The sequence below is a fragment of the Pygocentrus nattereri genome, chromosome 20 (assembly GCF_015220715.1).
Source record: "Pygocentrus nattereri isolate fPygNat1 chromosome 20, fPygNat1.pri, whole genome shotgun sequence".
NCBI classification, from domain to species: Eukaryota; Metazoa; Chordata; class Actinopteri; order Characiformes; family Serrasalmidae; genus Pygocentrus; species Pygocentrus nattereri.
Window position 1 is genome coordinate 10,829,462 of NC_051230.1, and position 24,288 is coordinate 10,853,749.

General features: G+C 39.5%; 1 protein-coding gene across 1 annotated transcript in view; it reads right to left on the minus strand.

The window, feature by feature from the left end:
- Window positions 1-1,217: 1,217 nt before the first annotated feature.
- The window catches only part of noxa1 (NADPH oxidase activator 1), a 33,669-nt gene continuing 10,598 nt past the window's right edge, over window positions 1,218-24,288 (minus strand). Inside the window, exons 2-19 of the mRNA XM_017691232.2 lie at window positions 22,357-23,227; window positions 22,228-22,277; window positions 21,420-21,574; window positions 20,736-20,917; window positions 18,761-18,843; window positions 18,527-18,635; window positions 15,211-15,342; window positions 13,592-13,699; window positions 12,628-12,687; window positions 12,479-12,516; window positions 10,842-10,980; window positions 10,652-10,720; window positions 7,442-7,520; window positions 6,484-6,566; window positions 4,461-4,603; window positions 4,238-4,343; window positions 3,132-3,255; window positions 1,218-1,768 (exon numbers count right to left, since the gene is read on the minus strand). Coding sequence (XP_017546721.1) covers window positions 1,656-1,768; window positions 3,132-3,255; window positions 4,238-4,343; window positions 4,461-4,603; window positions 6,484-6,566; window positions 7,442-7,520; window positions 10,652-10,720; window positions 10,842-10,980; window positions 12,479-12,516; window positions 12,628-12,687; window positions 13,592-13,699; window positions 15,211-15,342; window positions 18,527-18,635; window positions 18,761-18,843; window positions 20,736-20,909 — 1,560 coding nt within the window. The 5' untranslated portion in view covers window positions 20,910-20,917; window positions 21,420-21,574; window positions 22,228-22,277; window positions 22,357-23,227 and the 3' untranslated portion in view covers window positions 1,218-1,655. The remainder of the gene's footprint in view (window positions 1,769-3,131; window positions 3,256-4,237; window positions 4,344-4,460; window positions 4,604-6,483; window positions 6,567-7,441; window positions 7,521-10,651; window positions 10,721-10,841; window positions 10,981-12,478; window positions 12,517-12,627; window positions 12,688-13,591; window positions 13,700-15,210; window positions 15,343-18,526; window positions 18,636-18,760; window positions 18,844-20,735; window positions 20,918-21,419; window positions 21,575-22,227; window positions 22,278-22,356; window positions 23,228-24,288) is intronic.

Here is a 24,288-nt window from a genome sequence, read left to right on the forward strand (position 1 = left end):
TTCTAAGAATGTAGTTGTGAAAGTGTGAAAGTTGTGAAAATGCTAAGGGAGACTGATAGCTTTGCGTGACTGAGCTGTGATCAATCATCATTTATTGTAAAAGGTGCTGCTCAGTAAATTGCACTTGATAGATCACTTGTGCTGCTCATTCAGAAGCTACGAGCAAGGAGGTGGCAATGATGGAAACCAGAACTGGCAGCAATTTCTTTAACCCCTTTGGACTTTGTATTCTGTGGGTTTTTATAATTCTAAAGAACCACAAATTCCACCTCCAAGCCATTAATATTGGGCTAAATCAACTTACTCTACGAACAGCAGCCAAGGGCTCTGATCAGCAGCCAAGGGCTCTGATCAGCTTTGTTTTAATTCACACACAATCCAGCCAGCTTACTGCCATTATACATATTTCACTTCAGAAGACTTAAATTCCCCAAATGCCATTAGTTTCTAGCTAAGAGCACTTCCAGGAAGTAGCCTCAAATCTGATTAAGCAAAAGGTAGAGCTGAAACATCGATCACAGCAAAGCTATTGCAAAAGAAAAAGTTTGTAATTAAACATTCAGCACAAATGAACACCTCTGGAGGGCAGTTCAATGAGTGAAATAGAAAAGGCTAGAGAGAAGAGATGAAGAGGAATATGAAAGGAGTTAATCACGCTACCTAACCACGGGCAAATATCAGAGTAAAACAAGGTGCAAAATACAGGGCGTCCTGGGGGGGTTCAGGACTTCCTATTAACCTGAAAGTCTCAAAATGTCGCAAAATTCTTGGTATTATTAACTAGAGATGCAGCACTGGTCTGCCTCTGGGTGGCGCTATAGCAAACTGGCTCACCCAGACAGTCCTTTATAGCTTAGCAACTGTAACTATGCCCAGATAACCTTTGAAAAACTTTACAATATGCAGCTACACTTTTGTAAACATTGGGTGTAAACTCACCCAGTTTCCCAAGAGAAGAAAAGAGTGAATTTTTACTTAATTCTCAAACCGAAGACAAACAAGGAGACGTATAGGATCTCCGTTAACGCATGGAAGACTGAATCACCAAATAACAGACAAGCATTTCCAGAAAAAGAACTGGTAAATCAAACATTTTGCTGCCAGTGAAGCAAGCATCAGCACCACCAATGCTGGAGTGGCCAGCCAACATGGGACCCCTTGAATACTACGTGGGTGTTTCACACACTGCGGTAAAACATTACAGGATCTGTAAAACCTTCACATGAACCTGCCATTTATTTTAGTCAGTCAACAGAGAGCCTACAGCGCGACTCAGCACTCCAAGCTTCGATACCACCTGTCACTTATTCAGACAGACTGACAATCAGCTTTCATGTTATGACAGAATATTTTATACGTGCATTTTGACTGACAGCATTGTTCCACCTGAGCAGGTTTAACTATATAATCAAATCGCCACCAGTGTAAAGGAACACGATTGAAGGCAGTCAAATATTTTGTAGTATTCCCAGACATTTTGACCATTTTACATAAAATAATATCTGACAATGATACTGAAAGTAATATGCAAATAGCTGTGATTGCTTATAATCAATATTAATGTATGGTTTAAATCTACTAATTTTCAATAAATATACAAATATATGGATTGGAAATACTGTCTAATGTATTTACATATTTAGGCATTTGAGCTTTTAGAGTGATGTTGCTTCTTTGACTGCGGCTTTCTCTGAATCTCTGTAGGCAAAACATCTGGGGAAAATGCCGATGTTTCCAGCAGTGTGTCCCTCTAGCCATTCCTCATTCACTGTAAAACAGAAGTAGAATAGCTTTAAATGCAGTCTACTGTACGTTTGCATGCAGTGAAAAGAGAAAACTAATAATTATTTAGTCAAAGTGATCTAAAGAAGTCTATTTATCCTTTAAATTCTCAGGCTGATTACATGCTAAAGCGTATTTTCAATGCTTTTCCTGAATAATAATGCAAGATGACTAGTTATTCTCAAGTAATACGTCTAAACCTGGGGGTACTCTAAGCCATTTGAAAGAATAGTTTGGCAAGAAATCAAATTTATACAGTTATTTACTGACCCCACATGCAGTTGATCAGCTCAGACATGTTTGGTGTCAAAATACTGCTTCTTTAGCATAGCGCTGGACTATAAATCAATAGTCACCCAAACACATCCTCAAAACACCTCTAAACTTGTACAAACCACATTTAAAAACCTTTATTAAGGTTTTGAAGTTTTGTTTAATTTCGATAGCTAACAGTCACACAATGCTTTTAACTACATACTGAATGAAACCCAAATGTGGTTTGAGTCAAGTACTGGGGGCATATTTACAGAAAAACATTTGGGTGACTGTTCATTTTTAGTATTTGTAAACAATATTACCCTCAGAGCTCCAGCAGTAAACTTAAGAATCGAAATCTAGACAGCAAACATGTCAAGTCAAGTCAAAGTTTATTAATATAGTGCTTTTTACAGCAAATGTCACAAAGCAGATTAACAGAAAAATACAGGTCCAAGCCCCCATGAGTGTTGCCAGTGGTAACGCTGAAAAACTCCCTAAGAGCAAGAGGAAGAAACCTTGAGAGGAGCCAAGACTCAAAAGGGGAACCCATCCTCCTTTGGTCGAAATCGGATAGCAAACAGCGTCGATGTAAAATATTACAGTAAAGAAACGGGGAAAACAGATGAAGCAATGGTTAGAATAAAATAGTTTGAGTCTGTGCAGCAGCAGCAGCAGCATCAGAAAGGTCAGTTCATGCAGGTGAGGTTTGAACAGCTTTGGCTAACTACCACATCTTGGGTAAGTGGACAATTGTGTAAATTTGATTGTTTTAGGAAATCTTAGATATAAAAGATCAAATAAAACATATGTTCAAGTGTATTAAATAGATTGCAGGCTTGCATTTTTATTAAGCAGTTGAAAAGTAACAGTGAGAAAAGTCACATTTCAAGGTATTAACATTTCTTTTGAATTTGTTACACTGGCTGTGTTATATGAAAAAAAAGTGTGAATGCTCTTGACTACCACCTTCTGATTAAGCCACACAATGAAAAAGACAAATGGCCTTTCATGTTATGTCACTATGCAGGCACCAAATTACAGCAAAACAAATAAGTAAAGATGACTGGTGTCCTCAAAACTCTGTAATGTACCTTCACTGAGAATGTCAATGGTGTCCCCTTCACCAAACTCCAGGTCCTCAGGCCCCTGTGCGGAATAGTCATACAGTGCCACCATCTGGTATAGGATTGTCCTGTTGGCCAGAGGATCCTCAGCCTGCGTGAGATGAGATTGCCAGAAGATATAAAGTGCAGGTTGTAAGTAAATGGACAGTGACCCAGTGTCTTTTGTTATGGCTCTGTACATCAGCACTTTGGATTTTAAATGAAACGATGCTTATGAGGTTAAAGTGCAGTCAGTTTTAAACTGAAGATATATGGATCATTCTACAGGACTGCATCAGAGTCAGAGTTGGAAACTCATTTTGGACTTTTAACTGACCTGGACCTTAGAGAAAAATCTGTTGTTTTGAATGCTTTGATGCTTTGAATGCTTTGATCAGTTGCACACAAACAAAATTGTAAACATTTTTTAAAACAGAAAAAAGTGTAGAAAATGTGTGTTTCAGTAGTGACAATTCTTTATGTTACACACTGATTTTCAGACTTTGAGAAACATTTATGTCAAAACAATGGGATATAACTGTGGCCATGAGGGATGCAGTCTCACCTTCTTCTCTAAAATGCAGGGGTGTGGCTAAAATAAGGCTCCTATGCACTAAAACTCAAGAAAGATCTTGCAACTTTAAAATCAAAAAAGTCACAAATTTACAATTTGAAATTTAGGGGGTGGGGTTTAGGACAGCCACATCCCAACTGAAAGCACCATAATTTTATGTGGTCACAAACTGACCCCTGATAAATCCCTCAAGGTCAGCTAACACAATAATCTGTGTCAACAGTTTGGCTACAGTATGTAATTGTACACCAGGCAGGTGGACCACAAGGTAAAGGTAAGGTAAGGTTTCTAATAAAGTGTCCAACACGTTTACTGGGTAAATAATATATTGAAACGTTAATAACATTATTGATTCATTTTGAAATAAACTTTTAAAATTTTTCAGCCTTTGTAGGTCATGTCCTTTACAGGTTCTCTACATTATTTGCATCGGTATCTCATGTTATTAAAGAAGAGGAGTAGATTAAGTAATCAGTAAAATATGCTTTCATTGTCTCGACATCAAAGGGTCGATGAGTACCTGACACCACAGTGTGGCCCGGCCTGACTCTGCCACTTCAGCCAGGTCACGCAGACCTCCTTCGCCCTCCAGAGGCTTCAGGAGTGAGGAACCATGCTGCTTGTGTCTGTGAGGGAAAGGAGAAAAAGGACAAGCTGGAGACATTTGCCCAGTGACCTAAAAAAAAACCCTCCAATTTCAAAGTGAGACTGAGAAAAGCAGGTTGTCGGGTCGGCAGCGTTACCTAAGGCGAATGAGTGCAGCAGGCTGTCCTAATTTCTGAGCGACTCTCTCCTGCAGCTCCCGATACTCTATGTCTATTGGGACGCTCAGAGCCACGGTGTATGTGTAGTGCGCTTTAACTATGACTGAGTCTGCTCCCTCAGTCTGGGTGAAATAAAAAGCAGAAAAAGGTGAGACACATTCAGGATGCACAGTGAGAAAACATTCATGCACACTTCATTTAATGCATGTACAGTATCCTGATCCTACGTTTCTCCACTTCAGAAATGGGTTTTTTTCTACCAAAACAGTCATAATTCATTTTTGATTGACCAGCTTCCAACCTTTATACATCCCTTATAATTTTATGCATATCTCCAAAATAGTAACTTTACAGAACAAGGCAACAAGCCATCCATGGTTTTCTTTGGACAGTGACGATATGTACATGACCTATGTTCTGTATGGCTGCTGTGTACTGTGCTTCATCCAGAAAGCTATTCAGACGGAAACTTTAACCTAAATCAGTGGGGCAAAACTGCTGTAGGTGGATATACGTATGGGTTTTTGTGACATCACATAAATAATGCATTGAAAACTGACCTGTTTTACAGCTCAGTTTTCATATTTGGAGCACATAGCACATGTGAAATGAAAATAATTTATGATAATAAGTTATGATAACACCACAAGAACAGTGAGTTTCTATAGTATATTATTGCATATTTAAAGTTTACTGTCCCTAATGACCCACATAGCAAAATATTGTTTGGATGTTTATGCATCATCGCTGTCCAGGGGGGAAAAGTATCTATCAATATTTTTTTTTCTATTTTTATTTTTATACATCATTTAAACACAGCAGGCGCACTTTACATTGTGGGAACATTTCATAATAAATGAGGCAATAGGATGGATCCAAAATTGCTTGTAATGAAATTTCTTTACACTAATGCACATTAAAAGTAAAGAATGTTTTTGCCTTCACCTGCAAATTCGCCATTGAGGAGATACGAGGGTTATGAGTCGTGATATCTTTACGAATTCTGCTGCCTACACGTGCAGCACCATAGGATGGCACTATATTGACCAAATACTTGTTCTATGATCATTTTGCTACATATCGCCATTGTCATGCACTTTGCAACACAGTAAAAATGCATTTGTGATTCAATTATGTGACTTGGCTAAAGACCGGCCTTCATTATTTTAAGTAAAATGGATTTGTTGGATTATGTGAATGTCCATATTCTTCAAAACACCCACAGAAACTCTCTGGAAGTGTGATTTGGTTAAAGGGCTCACTGGAATACTGAAGTTGTCTTACTGAGATATGCGTATTAAAAAGATCAATAGCTCAATAAAGTTTAACAAGAACTATATTATGCAGTCTGTCACCAGACAAATGCAAAATGACATCTGACAATATTGGGGTTGGTAAGACAGGCAGCATATGGTGCTCCGGTCTCAAATAGTTCAGTTTATATTTTTATCTGCCTTCCTGTTCCCTCCCCTGGGTTTCTGCTCTGACTGAATCAGGCCATATCAAAGTGCTATTCAAATGCACCACTCCACGCCTGAGTCACCAAATGCATTTTATCTCCCCCGGATCAGCCACCACGGGTTTCTGGATTAATCAAGCACAGATTCTATTTTCATAAGCACAAACTGGTTGGAGCTTTAAGTTCGAGAGTATTTTTTAAACAAGCGTAAACACCACATGCCTACTGTACTGTGGAAGTACAAACTACAGCACAAACCCTCTAAATTCTTTCAAAAGGCAGGCTAATCATTTTAAGTAAAACATCTGGTGCAAACAGAGTCATAAATATTAATCAGTACCTCCACTTACAAAGTGTGCTGAAGCTTTTGGCTAAAACAGAACAGCTTGATTTTAGCAGAGGTACACAGGGTGAGACTGAGGGGGGTCCTTGTTTGACATTTTGGGTTTAGTGTCTATCAGATAGAGTAGAGAGGTGTTAACATCAGAGGTCATGAATTTCTGGCCTTCAGGTGAGTTTTGGTGTGTGAACATTTGGCCTCACCTGCCGTGAGGGGCTTTGGGTTGTGATGATGTCCTGTGAAGGAGAGCTGGTGCAGGTGTCAATGGTGTAAGAGGAGGGTAACTCTATACAAAAGAGCACATCAAGGCAAAATGAGTTGGCAAAGGAACACACTTTCAGCTTACATACAATTTTTAAAGGCAAAGCAGCTCAGTGACTTGGTTTGACAACTCACTCACTCATGCTTAGTAGGCAGAAGGCTCTTCAAAATAGGACATTATTACCACTCTAGTGGTGACAGTGCTGGTTGTCTACTAGGTCATTTGTGTGCATCATTGAAAGGGAGGAAACTATCATGAACTATCAGAAGCGTTTTAGTGCAGCAGTTCTCGAACTGGGGATAATGGCCCACTCGGGGGACAAAGAGGAGCGCTAAGGGGGCTGCAGAATATTTTCTGAAGTAGTATCGCTAATATTTCTGGCACTTACTATTCACAAATGGGGCCTTAGGATAAAAATGTTTGAATAGTGCTGGTTTAAGGGTAGCTTGCCAACTCATATCAAACACATGACTGTTAGAGGGCACCAAAGAGTCTTTTTTTGTTCTGCTTCCCCCATAGTCATTCTATGTAATTTTACTCAACTGAAAAAAGTGTTAATATACATTTATGTCAGTTGTCATGAAAAGCTTATGTAGGCATCAAGTAGCCTTATGAATGCTGCTGTGTAAAGTGTTACCATTAAATTTACCATGATCATAAAGAATTTCTGTTTTAAAATTGTTATATTGTTAGCTTGTTGCTAAGAACAATTGTTGTCATGGCCTTGAAGTTGCACTGTCTTTGTTTTCCTAACAAACTCTGATTTGTAATAACTTCATGGACTGGTGACATTCTACCAGTTACTTTGTAGGTAAAACCTAAGATGTTAGTTGAAGAGATTAGCTATGTTCCTGGCTGGGTATGTATGATGTAGTGGTGCCTTAAAGCCTTGACTGTACCTGGGGGAAGAGAAACAGCAGCCTCCGGGCGAGTGGGCGGCTTCAGGCTGGGCGGCAGAGGGATCCCACTAGGCACACTCTGCAGAGGACGCACAAGATTAGAGTGCTGAGTGTATCACTGTTGCTCATAAATTACTGACTTGTACATTAATACTGTCCCAGCACACAGAAGCAGGGAGAAAGGGGCATCTTCATAATGCCATAATGCTAGTGTCATAATTTTCCTCACCTCCGCATTCAAAGCACAATTCATCTCCTTTTCATTATCAGCTAAATCATAAGCCATTTGGCTTGTAGGAAATCACAAAGTGCTTGCCTTGCAGGAAACCAGGATCCACAAATAAAGGTGCTAAAACCACTTTTGACACCCTATAGGAATACTACAGTGTATAATCTCTACCAGGCGCATTTGTAGCATATGGTCACTTACCACAGACAACAATTTAGACTCTTAGTAACAGATCAGGAAACTGAAAAACTTACGGTATTTGCAAAAGACAAAACACCACCCTAAATTTATTTAACACCTAGCATTTTGTGAGAAATGAGCACAGCTGCATTCAGGCCTTCACAACTTCAGAACGGTTTAAGCAATAGACATGGTTCATGTATCACAAAATAAAACATGGCCACCTTAAGCTATATATTTAGTTTTACTCAACAGTAATAACCACCATCAAAAGTCTTGCACTTTCAGACACTCAAGACTAACAATTTCTGAAATCGTATCTGCACTTGTATTCAAGACCTGTATGAGCAAAAATATACAAATTTTATGAGGTGCTAGGTAATTTGTTTGTTAAACATATGCCAAATACATAAAGACATCAAAATTCATGACATCATGATATATCTGAGTAACCCAGGGTCTCCACAAAACAACAAACATATGCCATGTGTGACTGTCTCATGTAAATTGTAACTGTAATTGACCAAAATAGCAAAACAATTACAAAACCATCACAGGGTTCCCATCAAAACTGCCATTAATTACAGATCATTAATAATTCAGAAAATGTTTCTGAGGATATGGACATAAAATATTCCACTTGCATAAGAAAGGAGAAAATAAAGGAAACATGAGTGAAAAACCAGGAGCTTCCAAAACTGGAATGAAAAAAATATATATTAAAAGATACAGAGCAAATGTTACTCCTGACAAACATGAAAGACCTGGTAGACCACCAACACTGTTACCATCCGATAAACCCTACTTAGAGCTTTCATCTTTGAGAGAGAGGAGAAAATCAAGCTCCACTCTTACTTCAAATCTGAAAAAATTCACAGGTGTTTCTGTCCATCCTTCCACTGTAAGAAGACAACTCAACACTATTTTTCTGAAAGGATGTGTAAATGTCAAGAAGCCTTTACTGAGAAAAACGAATAGAATAAAAAAATAACACACTGTAGGTGTTTCTCAGAATAATGGACTGACCACCCCAGAGTCTACAGGACTAGTCTACAGGATTGTTGCTCTCCCCTGTTTATCAATGGAGCCGAAGTGGAGAAAGTCAGCAGTGTGAAGCTCCTCAGCATACACCTCAATGATGACCTCACCTGGTCCCTCCACACCAACACTATTGTGAGATCTGCCCATCAGCGTCTCCTCTTCCTGCGTAGGCTCAGGAAGTTTGGTCTGCTTCCTCAGATCCTCACCAACTTCTACAGATGCACCATAGAGAGCATCCTCACAGGCTGCATAACTGTCTGGTACAGCAGCTGCACTGTCTGTGACCACAAGGCCTTTAAAGGAGTGGTGAGGATGGCAGAAGCCATCATAGGCAACACACTACCAGCCTTACAGGGCATCTACCAGTCCTGCTGCCTCAGGAAGATCAAAAAGATCCAATCAGACAGCATCACCCAGCACTCTGGCTGTTCACCATCCTGCCATCAGGCAGGAGATTTCACAGCATCCAGGCTAGAACAACCCGGCTAATGAACAGTTTCTACCCACAGGCTGTCAGGCTTCTGAATAAGCTGTGAAGCTGTGAGTCCTTCCACAAATACCATTTTCACTCAGTCACTTTGTCTGCATTATTATTATTATTATTAATATTACTACATCACTGCTATGGACAAAAACACTTTAACACTAAGTCACTTTAAATAACAATAACAAAAGTCACTTAAGTCACTTTGTATATTGTCTCTATATTTTGTGTATATTTCTCTATATTTTGTTATATTTCATATATTTCAATTTCTTTTTTATATATTAATTTTACTTATTTAGTTGTTATAAAGTGATTACCTGAGCCTCACCACAAGCATTTCAATGCATAAATGTCCTCAGATGTTGTGCAAATGACAAATAAACTTGAAACCGCGCCCAGATCTCAACATTACTGAATTTAGGTGTATTTGAATTCCGCAAAGCAGAGAATGCAACCAACTTCTAACACTGAACTTGGGAGGTGTGGAAAAATATCCTTGTAGATTTCTTTGAAATGAAATGAAATGTGAAATGAGGTGTGCACACATTATACTGAAAAAAATATTAGATTTTGTTGTAGAGGCTTCTATATGTTTTCTTTGCTGATGCTGACTGAGAAAAGAATAATTTGTACATAATGGCCATTTTGACTAGAAATGAAGTAAAGCAAAGGTGGTTTGCACAGTTTTATATTAAAGTAGCAGAACTCATTGAATTGACTGGTTCTTTTTTTTCACCCAATTTTCTCCCCAATTTAGTCATTTCCAATTCCACCTGCTAGGAGTCCCACAATCAAACAATACTATTAATGCTAGGAGGGTGAAGGCTAGCGCTTAGATGGTTGCGCCACTCAGGAGCCCAGAATTGACAGGTTATTTAGAGAACTAAAAATGGTTCTATGGCATCATTGCAAAGGAACCCTTTTGATACCATTATTTTTTTAAGAGTGCAGCTCTATGTGGGTACCTTTCATTTTTCATGACTCCACGCTTTCTGTCTCTAGAAACATATACTAAACTTTCAGCAAAGTAATTCTTGTTCAAAGTTCATATTTTGGGGAAACATCAGGTTAAACTGTAATCCAGCACTGAGCTGTCTGCGGTTTCCAATGTAAGTGTATATTTTAAGCTCCTGAAAAGAAAAGTGGGGTATAATGCAGCAGGAAGAGCTATAATGAAATGTTATTCTAATATGCAGCAGAGGCCCTCAGGTAATGTGAGCAGCATAATACACCAGGAATACAAATGAGGAAAGTATATGGAGCACACACTTACGTATTTTTTCTTTTTGCCTTTAGTCTTTTTTGTAACCGGTTCAAGCAGGAAGTTTGGAAGCAGGCCTCTCTAAAGAGCACAAGAAAGCAGAACCAAAAAGGGAGGCATACATAAGCAATGTGCTTCTATAAAACATCAGTGAATCACAGGAGTGAGTCACGCTGTACTGGAAGGTTCCTGAAAGGCGTACCTGACCATCGTATATAACTGTGGCCAGATCATTCCTGTCGTCTTGGCTGAAGACAAAGACATGCGCTCCAGCAGGAACGGTCAGTTCACCTGGACTTTTGGCCATGTATGCATTCTTCACACACATGTAGCGCGAGTCCCTGCAAAGCGCACACAGTCAACTAACACACATACCCAGTAACACTTACATATGCACTACTGCTTAAAAGCTTTAGACAACAATCACTCTGGCTGCAGATACATGTTTAACACTATTCTGATATAATAGTCCTGCAATGAACAGGTCTCAGATGATCTACAGAAAGCTGTAACAATGAAGACAGAGCTGCAGATGATTCTGAAAGGACTGTAGATCAATGAGAAGAACAAAACTGATACTGTTGTTTGCAAAAGTTGAAACACACTGGTTAAATTACATGTTTTGTTGACTTTGAGCGGAAAAAAAAGTTTAGGATAACACATCATCTCCATCTCAACATCAGCTGGCATTTTTCTGCAAATTTTAGTGCACATTTTCTATTTTGGTCCCAGTTTATATTACGTGTCTCTAATAACCCTGTAGCTACATGTGAACAACATATACAACAACAATGTAACTGCTAAATGATTGAGTCACTATTACAGAAGTGCATCTTATGTAATTACGCATGTGTATCAACTTCAGCTTTGCCTCATGTGATTACACAAGGGTGATAACACAAATATAACATTAAAAATAACTTTTGCAATCAGACTGGAACAGTAGTTTTTTCCTGCAGTAAAAGGAAATATGTAATAACTTACATTAAGACGTTACTTCCACTGTATCTACTAAATTTCCTAATATTTAGCTGCTAGCATTTATGTTGCTAGTGTGTGTGTGTGTGTGTGTGTGTGTGTGTGTGTGTGTGTGTGTGTGAGAAAGTCTGTGCGTCTGTTCTGTGAGGGACTTGGCAACCTGTCCACGGTGTATCCTGCCTTCTCTGCCCAATGACCACTGGGATAGGCTCTAGCCCCCAGAAGGATAAGCGGTTTAGAAAGTGTGTGTGTTTGTGTGTGTATGTGTGTGTGTGTGTAAGTCTGTGCGTCTGTTCTGTGAGGGACTTGGCAACCTGTCCATGGTGTATCCTGCCTTCTGCCCAATGACCGCTGGGATAGGTTCTAGCCCCCAGAAGGATAAGCGGTTTAGAATTAGTGTGTGTGTGTGTGTGTGTGTGTGTGTGTGTTAAACTCAGTAATTTTTTTTTGTAAAATGTAAATGTTTAAGTTTGTTTCCTGTCATTTCACCATCACTAAGACAATCAACAAAGCATCTAGTTCAATGTTGAAACATATATTTGATTATTTAAATAATTAGTAGGACACTTTGAAACAGTAAATACAAATGAAAGATCTTAAATCTTTTTTTCTAATATTTGTGTTATTTTATATATGTTTATTTATTTTATTTTTGTTTTGTTATTCTATTTTTATGCATGCACCGGTACATCTGTATAATAACAAAAAGCAACAGTGTTTTGCTTTCTGAGACATTTAGACTGTCTGTATCTAAATGTTTACTGCAGTTCTTTAAAGCTGAATTATGGACAATATTCAGAGTTATAATCACTTGTAATAAAGATGTAAAATTCAGGTGCTCAGGTTATTCAGCATACTTACTGGCCTTCCTCTACCTTTGGCTCATAGTATCCAGGTTTCTGCAAAAATACACAGCTTCAGAATGTCTCATATGAAACTCAAACGTGTTGACTGCCCACATGTGAACAAACTGTAAGCATGTATATTAAAGGAACAAACAGTGACTCTACCTGCGGCCTGAGGGGTTCAAAGCCTCCGAAGTCATCGTGTGGGATGTCAGAAATGATGACCTGGGAGAAAAGGTCATTAGACATGATTGTTTAAAATTAAAATTCAATAAGGTCCAGTTACAGAAGATTTCTTCAAACAAAGATCCGGAACATCATAATGTCGAAGTTGCATTATGATCCAGTGCCATACAGTGTTTACTGAAGTAGCCTAGTCAACATCTTATGTGGTCAACAGCTGAATGTCAAATCAAATAAAGTGCAATTCAGTAATATTTCAACAATATTTATGTCAGTTTTCTCTTTTTAGAGCACACCATGTGAAATAACCTCCTTCTGACTCACTTTCTTCTCCGAATGTCTTGTCTCATCCCCACTCTGTATGTGCATCACTCACTCGAGTCTCAATGTAGAGAGCGTAATGCACAGATCTGATTGGCTGAGTAGCGTCACATGTGAACGCATACGATTGGTCTGTGAGTCTCCCGGGCCGCTAAACTGGTACCATAATGACTACAAATGTTATGCTGATTAAAATAGGACCGTCAGAATTAAATAATTATCCCTAGTTTATCGGTTATAGATCCAGGTCTCCATAGGACAGCATCTGGGTCCAGACTTGGACCATGGTCCACCTATTAGTGACCTCTGATAAAGGACATTTCCACCTTATGAATGCTTCTGATGACTGACAGTTTATCACTATAAAATTGTCACAATAAGCTTTTTTCAGGTTCTCATTGGCATCACCAGTTCTTAAAGAACACTGACTAACTGTGTGTTAAACTATTTTATGAGTTAACCATTTTATTCATATTTTTTAATAGCATTTTTAAATAAGTTACTACTGTTTCAGTCCAGCATTGTGTCTGTTCCACTTATTGACCTTAAAAAAATTATATCATGATATATATTTTATGAAATATAATATACTGAAAATGTCTTCAAGTAGTTTGAGGGACATTACCTCCGGTTTGCCCAGAAAGTCTCTTGGCCGAAGCTCCTCCACATCCTGTTTCCTGGGGCGAAACACTACTCCCTCTGGGACGAAAAGAGGAGCAATCACCTCCCTCCTCTAAAGCCAAAAACAAAGATTACAAAAGATAATAATAATTTTAAAATATCCCCCAAATGTGTAGTTTTCAGCAGAATCTTATCACATGGAACTTTCATGTGGGTTATTTTATGGTTTTGATGGGTTCAATATCAGTCTAAAATGTGGAGATGTATATGAGGAGAAGAAAAACAAAGAGGAAGAGAAGCAGGAGCAGGAAGAGGAAGAAGGAGGAGCAAGAGGAGGAGGTGGAAGAAGAGAAGTAGAAGCAGAAGAAGAAGAAAAAAAGAAGAAGAAAGAGAAGCAGGAACAGGAGGAGGAGAATTAGAACCAGAAGAAGAAGAAGGAGGAGGAGGAGGAGCAGGAGGAGGAGGCGCAAGAAGAGAAGCAGAAGAAGAAAAATAGCAGGAGGAGGAGCAGGAACAGGAGGCAGAGGAGAATTAGAACTAGAAGAAGAAGAAATAGGAGGAGGAGCAGGAAGAGGAGGAGGAGGAGAATTAGAACCAGAAGAAGAAGGCGGAGGAGGAGGTGGAGGAGGAGCAGGAACAGGAGGAGGAGAATTAGAACCAGAAGAGAAAAAAGAAGAAGGAGGAGGTGGAGGAGGAGCAGGAACAGGAGAAGATTTAGAACCAGAAGAAGAAGAAGAAGAAGGAGGAGGTGGAGAGAGGGGCAGGAACAGGAGGAGGAGATTTAGAACTAGAAGAGAAAAAAGAAGAAGAAGAAGGTGGAGGAGGTGGAGCAGGAACAGAAGGAGGAAAATTAGAACCTGAATAAGAAGAAGCAGAAGAAGAAGAAGAAGAAGAAGGTGGAGGAGGTGGAGCAGGAACAGGAGGACGAAAATTAGAACAAGAATAAGAAGAAGCAGAAGAAGAAGAAAGAGGAGGAGGAGGTGCAGGAACAGGAGGAGGAGAATTAGAACCAGAAGAAGAAGAGGAAGGAGGAGGAGGAGAAGGTGCAAGAAGAGATGCACAAGAAGAAGAAAAAGAAGGAGGAGGAGCAGGAGGAGAATTAGAACCAGAAGAAGAAGGCGGAGGAGGAGGTGGAGGAGGAGCAGGAACAGGAGGAGGAGAATTAGAACTAGAAGAGAAAAAAGAAGAAGAAGGTGGAGGAGGTGGAGCAGGAACAGAAGGAGGAAAATTAGAACCTGAATAAGAAGAAGCAGAAGAAGAAGAAGAAGGTGGAGGTGGAGAGAGGAGCAGGAACAGGAGGAGGAGATTTAGAACTAGAAGAGAAAAAAGAAGAAGAAGAAGGTGGAGGAGGTGGAGCAGGAACAGAAGGAGGAAAATTAGAACCTGAATAAGAAGAAGCAGAAGAAGAAGAAGAAGGTGGAGGAGGTGGAGCAGGAACAGGAGGAGGAGAATTAGAACCAGAAGAAGGAAGAGGAGGAGGAGGAGATAAAGAAGAAAAGGAAGGAAAAAAAACAAATAACAACAGTGTTCTGGTATTTTTTGCGCTCGGGCCTCTGAAACTGATATTCAGTCCTGTATATGAGGCTAAAGTTGAGTATATTAGTAGTACATGCAGCGTCTTACTGCTATACTGTCCATTGCCAGGTCCACCTGGACCCCCCTCCCTCCTCTTTCCTGTGAGGCGGCCAGCAGGATCTCTCCAGCTTTCTCCCACTGACCCATTCTACAGTGGACAGCTGCTGCATTATACAGAACCTGCCAGTCAAGACATATAAAAGCCTGTTAGACCACACCCACCACACATTCTCATTATCTGAGCGTACGTGGAGCTCGTCACGCCTCAGAAGAATAGAGAATAGAGTGTGTGTGTGTTTCATGATGACATCATCAATCTTCTTTTCAACAAAGTAAGATTTCCTTGCACTGGAAAGTCCACTCCTTCACAGACCAGGAAGAAGGAAGTGCAGGACAGTATCAGTATTATCCTCTGCTCAGGTAATCCAAGTCACTGTAATGTTTTTTTAGCCGTATTCAGTGAAGAACTACACATATCCACACACATCAACCCGCACTTCCAGACTCTCCCCGTCTCAGGTTGCTCCACCTGTTTGAAGTGAGGAAAGCTCGACCTTGCGAGTGAGGAATGTGTGATATGTCTAATCTTCACTCTGAACGGCATTTGACATTGCATAAGGCTGGAGGTTTTCCTGTCGTCCTCTTAAAGGAATACCCCAGCATTTTCTGACCTAATCCCTACCTGCCGCTTCAGCAGTGTACAGACAATTTCCAGGCACAATGCTTTAGAGTTAGAAAAGAACAGAGCATGTTGATTCAAAAAAACACTTACAACAGAAGCCCATGAACACATGCTTCAGGCAGGTACTATACGCTCTTAAAAAAGATGGGTTCATGGGTTCATGAGAAAATGGTTCAATATAGAACCATGAACATTTAAACAACCCTTTGTATAAGAGGTTCTTTGTAGTGTGAAAGCGCTCTTCAAATTGATGCAGAATGTGCTGTAGATGGTGTATCCTTTTTAAAAGGTTCTTTAGAGAGCACATTCTCTATCAAACTGAAGAACTTTTTGCATAATTGAAGGGTTCTTTGCATCATGAAAGGGTTCTTAAGATTGATGAAGAATGTGCTATAGATATTCTATATAGAACCTTTTTGAAAAGGGTTCTTTATAGCACCAAAAGTGTTGTTCTATTGTTACGATGTCAAGCTTGTAACAATAGAAGAATCCTTTTGGTGCTACATAGAACCATTTTAAAAAAGGTTCTACATAGAACATCTACAGCACATTCTCCAACAATCTGTTCAAAAGTGTTCAAGGTTCTATATAGAACCATTATCTTTTCTGAAGAGCCCTTGAAGAACCATCTGTTTCAGGAATGCAGGGTTCTTTGCATCATGAAAGGGTTCTTAAGCTCGACAGAGAATGTGCTGTATATGGTTCTATAAAGAATCTTTTTAGTATGATGACAAGCTTGTGATAACAGAAAAACCCCTTTTGATGCCATATAGAGCCCTTTTTACAAAGGTTCTTTATAGAACCATCTACAGCACACTCTCTAATCTGAAGAACCATTTCATTTATTTTTTCTAAACCGCTTCTCCCTCAGGGTCACGAAGGGGGTGGGGGCGAGGCGGGGGGCTGCTGGAGCCTATCCCAGCGGTCATCGGGCGGAAGGCAGGTCGCCAGTCCATCGCAGGGCAACTATTTTATGATGATCATAAACATGCAAAGGGTTCTTTGAGTGTTCTTTACAGAAGAACCCCTGAAGAAACATCCCTTTTAAGAGTGATACTATGTGTTCTCAGTCAACCTTTTTCTGTAAGCAGGGAAATGTTGCGGTAATTGTCAGTAGTTATTAATCTCACACTACAGACGCAGCAGATACAGATTGAAAAACACTGTGTTCCTTAAAGGAGACTTTGCTGAAAGGCTGCAGTGCAGGTGAATCTTGGGCTGCCACACACACAATGGCAGTGTTGACATAAGGAAACGGAGAGAATGTGAGCAATTTCCTTGAAAGTTCAGAGCAATGGAGAAAAAAGAAGGTATTGAATCAAGATTCTATAAATCGCTATACACCTTTTTACGTACGTTGAAAATGCTAGCTACCTTTTACATTGTGGGAACATTTCATAATAAATGGACTAATAGAATATACTGGACTCAACAACAAGGGGCTGTATTACAGAATTACTGTTTTAAGTTCTGACAGGTCGATAAGAGTTTTACAAATTCATCTTACAGAAGCAAGACACACGTTCAGCTCTGTGTCCTCATTATTCACCACCATTACTGCGATATCTTATCTCACGAATCTTCATCAACATATGAAGGTTATAAGAGGGGATAGTGGGGATGGTGTCTGCAGTGTCTGGGATTTTTAAAATGCTGTCAAAAAGAAAAAAAACACTCTCATAAATGAAAGCAACGCTGCCAGTGTAGATATATGTAGCGAACACCAAGATGCTAGTTACAGTGACCTATGCTGCCCGTAACTGCATAAAACAATAGAAACAGAAGTTAAGACACTTCTGTTGTTGTCCTAAAGTTGGACAGTATTTAGATAATTGTCTAGTTAGGATGCTTCTGTAATAATATTTTCTTATCTAGGATAACATTATGAACTTAAAAACCATTGTTCTAGCCTCTGTCCTAAAGTCAGTCATAACTGAAGTGAGCATATCGCTGCTGTCAGAACAAATCCTCCAAAACGGTAACTTCATAGGAGAAGTAAAAAAAAAACAAACATACTTTTAATGTAAGTCAATGGAACCAGACTTTTTTGGAAGAAGTCATTTTGGGCTGTTTCTTTTGGTCCGTTCATCATAAAATTTACAAACAAAATAAAGGCCAACAGGCATTTTCAAATTATGCCAAAAACTGAAAAGAAAAAAAAAAAAAAAACACAACAAAAAAGGAGACACAAGGTTTTTTCTGACAGTAGCAATATGTTGCTCCAAAATGAGTATATATCTTACAGTGTTACTGGTGCTTTCATAGATGTTTAAGTTATCTATGCCATGGGCTCTCATATACTCCTATACCATGGCAGAGCCTGGATTTTGAACTTTACACTGGTAAAAACCTAGATGGTCTATTTCTCCTTTGGCCCAAAGACCATGACATCCATTTATATCCATAAACAATATGAAAGTTTGTCTCGTCAGACTATAGTACATCAGTCCATTTCAGATGAGCTCAAGCCCAGAGAAGTCGGCAGAGTTTATGGATGTTGTCAATGTTGTCTTTTTTGGAACATTCATGTACATTACATGTTAAGAACATATTTTCCTTCTCTGATAAATGAGACCATACTATTTTGGAGGTACAACAGTGATGTGAGATGCAACAGTGATTTTGGTACAACAGTGATATACAGAAATAAACATATGAACAAAAAGTTACAGGGGCTACAACCTGCCAGCTGTAGAGTTTATAGCGTAGTCCTAACTGTTTGTAGTCAATGATCGTGTTTTCTCTCATGTGCTTCTGTGCCCAAATGCAGTCACCCAGAGCCTCCTCCAGCCTGAGAAAGAAAGTTTTCAGGACATGGAAAGCAAGTAATTAATGAGCTTTGTCATTTGCCAATTAGATCCACATGACGCTACTGAGTTTATGTTTGAATACACTGTATGACAGTGGCTTTCTCACCTGTTTGTCATCATATGCACAGCAGCCCTTTGGAAGAAGCCAACAGCTAATCTCTCATCCTTTGCAATAACGGAATCTAGAGTCTAAAAACACAGACTCAAAATGAAAATAAATCCAGGGGCACTTACACTCCTAAGATAAATCACTCTCTTGTAAGTCATTCCTCTCTCTTTACAGCGAACCATACACTGTGAAACAAAAGTGTGGAGATGCGTTGCCTTTCAATAAGCTTATAATACAAGTGAGCAAACTTTCTTTGGCAGCTCACAATAGTTTAACACATTTACTAATGACTAATAAGGAAAACAATATTTGAGAATTTTTGTGACAGTTCTATCTTAGGAAAATGCCAAACATCACAAATTGTGATGTTAGTGCTCATCAGCACCCAATCACTAGCCACTAGTGACCTACCTTCTTAATAAAAATAGTGCATGGCTACAACATACTAAGGTGTGTGAACTTGATCCTAATGCGTGGCCATGGCCTAGTAAGGCATGGGAAAGACATAATTAAGTTGTGACCACAACGTGGTAAGGCATGGGAATAAGATAACTATGCCTTGCTAAGTCATGGCTAGAATTTAATTATCTTGTTCCCATATCTTACTAAGCCACGGCATATGAGAACCTATAAAAACCTAATGATCTCATTCCCATGCCCATAATTTAATCATCTCATTTCCATGCCTTACCAAGTCAAGATCAAAACTTTATTTAATTCCCATGCTTTGCTAAGTTGTGCCCATGATGTCATTATCTTGTTCCCATGCCTTACTAAGCCACAGCCACAATTTAATCACCTTGTCCCACACCTTATTAAATCAAGGCCACCACTTATCTTTTACACACTCATTCTCATGCCTTACTTAACCGTGGCCATGACTTAATTATCTCATTTCCACACCTCCCTAAGTCCTGCCCATGACTTAATTATCTTGTGCCCATTGTTTACTAAGTCATGGCCACAACTTGACTATCACAACTTACATATCTCATTTCTATAGCCACCAGTCAGTCATAGCCACAACTTACTTATCTCATTCCCATGCCTTGCCAAGTTGTGGCCAAGACTTTGGTATCTCATTTCTAGTCCATGGCCACAATTGAATTATCTTGTCCTCTGCCTTATTAATTCATGGTCAATGCTGATCTATTACAAATCAATTCTCATTCCCATGCCTTATTAAACCGTGGCTATGACTTCATTATCTTGTTCCCATGCCTTACTATGTTGTGGTCATCACAACTTTATTATCTCATTTCATTTCACTTCATAAGGTACCATGTACTTTGTTGCTATGACTTCATTATCACAACTTGATTTGCATGCCTAATTATGTTGTGGCCAAAACCTAATTATCTTGTCCCACAGCTTTACCAAGTTGTGGCCACTTTTAAATGGTCCAAATGTGCTCTTCACACCAAAGAAGATACTTTGAGCAATTTGAAGCTGAGTGTAGTACAATACACCTCAATTATTTCACAGTAGCTGTCTTATGTCAGCAAAATTTGACAATATTATTTTCTCACATTATTTACATTTTTTTACATTTACAGCATTTAGCAGACGCTCTCATCCAGAGCGACTTACAAGAGGTGCTTTGTCTATCTAGAGAAAGTATCTTTGCTAGTTACCAATAGGTTAGAGAAAAAGACAGTCCTGAGCTCAGATACTGCTAGAAATAAAGTCACTGTAGATACTGAGAGAAAAAGGAAGAGTTGAGCACAAAACTCTGCGCCGTACAACGCAGTACAATACCAGTAAACTATAATACACAGTGCATTCAACAATAAAGTAAACTACAATACAAAGTGCAATACAATAAAATATAATATATAAGTGCAGCACAATATATTGCAAACAATACTTAATTCAATGCTCATTGAAAAGCTAAAGAGAGGAAATGTCCCCAGGCATCTGTACATATCTATTTTTCTCTTTGCTCCCTACCTGCAATTTTGGGAAGGCTTACCTTGATAGCCATGTCAAACTGTTCCAGGGCAAGGTGGACAGAGGAGGTGACAAACAGCGTGCGAGAGGTGGGGTCAGAGATTTGGTTGAGTTTGGCCAAAGCACCCTGCCAGTCCCTGTTATCCACTGCCCTCACGCCCTCGTCCCACAGCCGGATTAGCTCCGTGTACAGCATGGCCCAGTCTGTGAGAACAACCACAGCACAATCACTGCTACAGAGCAAAACTGCTGTTACCACTGCCTACAAACAGTGTAACCCAGAAGGATTAGTTACACTGAATATTACTGTTAGTCTTGTGATTATGCGCCGTGTTAAAGTCACATTATACATAATACACTGTACCTACCAATTAAAGACCATTCAGCACCCAAAATACACAAAGTAATTACTAATGAAACATTAACTGATACAATGTAATCTCATACAAAATAAACCAACCTACAAATTAAAGACCATTTAGTACAGAAAATGTCATGAAGGTAATATTATACATAATACACTGTAACTAAGGATAACAGACTAATCAATAGAGAAAAGTTAAATAAATGTATAGTCTTCCAATCTGACAGCCTAATTAAACAGCAAGAAAGCAAAACACGTGAAACCAGCTTTGCAACCTCCGCTTAAAAGAAACTTCACTTCAAGATTTCCAACAAGTACAGTCACAGACAAACCACTACTCACCACAGCACAGCAACAGACTGAGGAACAGCCTTCAACTAAAGTGAAGATGAGCGCGACTGGAGCAAGTGTTTTATGTCCCTCTTGACCGGCCAGGAAATCAAGCATGAAGTTTGGACAGCTTTCCCGCCCACAGTGAGCAGACAAACCAGGAAACTCTGCCAGAGAGAGAGAGAGAGAGAGAGAGAGGGAGGGAGAGGGAGAGGGAGGGAGGGAGAGAGAGAGAGAGCGAGAGAGAGAGAGAGAGCGAGAGAGAGAGAGCGAGAGAGAGAGCGAGAGAGAGAGAGAGAGAGAGAGAGAGAGAGAGAGAGAGAGAGAGAGAGAGAGCGAGCAAACAGTGGAGGGAATGCAGTTGTTAAACGGCAAGCATGGCACGTACACAACACCTGAGACAAGCAGGTTATTGTCACTTCAGAAGACACTTCCGTCTGAGACAGAAAAGATTTGTTTCACAATATAAATCATAACTAGACAGTTTTTTTCCATTACAGTCAGAACACACTGACCCAACAACACAGGTATTCTAATGTTGGGAATCTGGGAACTGGGAAGTGGACTCTACACTAGTGGTTATAACTGATAAGGAACTGAACAAACTAGTGTGACTTGTGAGAACATTCTAGAACAGGGGTTGGCAACATGCGGTTCTTCAAGTGGCCTGTTGCGGCGCCACAGCAGAACTAGATTTTTAGGCAAAAATAAAATAATCCTCCTTTGCAGTAAAGTAAAGCTCATCATTCCAACACAGTTATAGCAATAAATAGTCTTAAACGGTGGAGTTAATGTAGCCTACATATGGTAATTCACCAACCTTTAACACTGAAGACTGGCAGGCAGACGACAATCTCGCCTAGCTAGCAGCTAACGAAACAGCAAAGAGAAAGATTTAAGATAAACGCCAATCATGTGGAGACAAATAGATTTGCGTTTATAATCTCACCTGCTGGTGTCCTGCTACGCGTAATCTGCAACAAGAAACTATCCAACACAAAAAAGCCACAAAGCTGAAGTCAACTCGTTCGCCAGCTTCTTGTTTGAATATTCCTGTTCCATCTTAAATGGTGCAGCAGTTACATTCTGGAGAATGAGAAACTGATTTCAGCCTCATAAAACAGTTGAACACTGAGTTTCTACAACTTTTGTGGAAGCGTTTCCTGCCAGAGATGTGAGAAAAGCAGCTATAGCTGAGATAAAGCTCAAAGCAGAGGAAAGTAAGAGAACAATCTAAAACAGTGTGAATGAAGGAGAACATGAGAAGAGAGACTCTTAACAATCACATACAGGCAAAGCAGACCAAGTGAATTGGGGTTTCTTGATGTTCTGGTGATAATACTCATGTTAATACCCCAACCAGAACCACTTTCCTGTAGATCATCAGGAAAAACACTATTATGTATATCCCTGCAGGTGGTCAAGACTTCCCTAATACAAACAGGCCTCTTTACAATGCATTTGCAAGTCTGTATAGTTTTGCCCTGTGGGGCTTTTCTAGATAGAGCTGATTTACATTCTTTCATGGTCAGCTTGTGTCAGCAGACTGTTCTCCACCAGGTTCATTTCAGGTTAGCAGCATTTGCAGCTATCCCTCTGCTATGCCATGTTACCCGCAAGCTTTACAGCAGTGGGCTGCTTTTAACCAAGATACTTTCACCAATATAAAGTAGTCAGAACACAACAATCATCTTCCCAGTGTGTTATCTTAACTCTGTGACTAACTACACAACCAATAAACATTTATGATACTGTAGTATGTTTAAGAAATGTTCTGGCATGTTCGTTTGAGGACGTGTGTTCTTCCAGCATTTATTGCACTTCACACAGAGTGGGGGGGGGGAGAGAGAGTGAGAGAGAGAGAGAGAGAGAGAGAGAGAGAGAGAGAGAGACAGACAGACAGAGAGAGAGACAGAGAGAGACAGAGAGAGAGAGACAGAAAGAGAGAGAGAGACAGAGACAGAGAGAGGGACAGAGAGAGAGAGAGAGAGAGAGAGAGAGAGAGAGAGAGAGAGAGAGAGAGAATGTGTTTATGTTAGTATAATAAGCTGTAGTCTTTAAATAAAATATTCAAAATACCAGAGAGGGAGTCCAATTTATGATATAACATGTAATTACAAAGTTATTCAGATCAGTCAACTGAATCAAAGCACACCTCTTATTTTTCTGTAGACTTTGCAGTATCATTGCAATAACATTTTAAAAGATTTTAAGTGTTTTTCACCCCCTATGGGCCAATCAGGATCAAATTTTGCAAGCCACGTCAGAGTCTGAATTTATATATATATATGCCCTGCGACGGACTGGCGACCTGTCCAGGGTGTATCCTGCCTTCCGCCCGAAGACTGCTGGGATAGGCTCCAGCACCCCCCCCGCGACCCTGACGGAGAAGCGGATTAGAAAATGGATGGATATATATATATATAAAATTTCAAGATGATTGGACCAAAGACTGATGAGCTATATCATTTTAAGGTAGCAGTGCCATGGCTGCAATGATTAAGTGCTGCAGGAAGACCACAATGAGTAAAAAATTGAAAATGTGCTGGATAATTATTTACCTAGAAAGGCTAAAGAGTATTTCTAAACCAGTTTTGAGAAGTTAGTTTCAAATTCCACGGACTAGTTTGAAAAGTGCTAATTTCAAACAATGAATGACTGAAAAAAAACTATGCACTTTTGTAATACACTGATAATGACAAAATGGTTTGGAACACTGAACTGCATGAGGTCATCTAAGTTATATGACCAAAAATGAAAATCTGTACAAGATATACTTGATTTTCTGTAATAGCGCCCCCCAGTGGCGAAATGTTTTGAATTTTCACAGGTTGTTAGAAGGTGGTGAGATAAAGACAGCGATAAAGTATCATGAGGATTG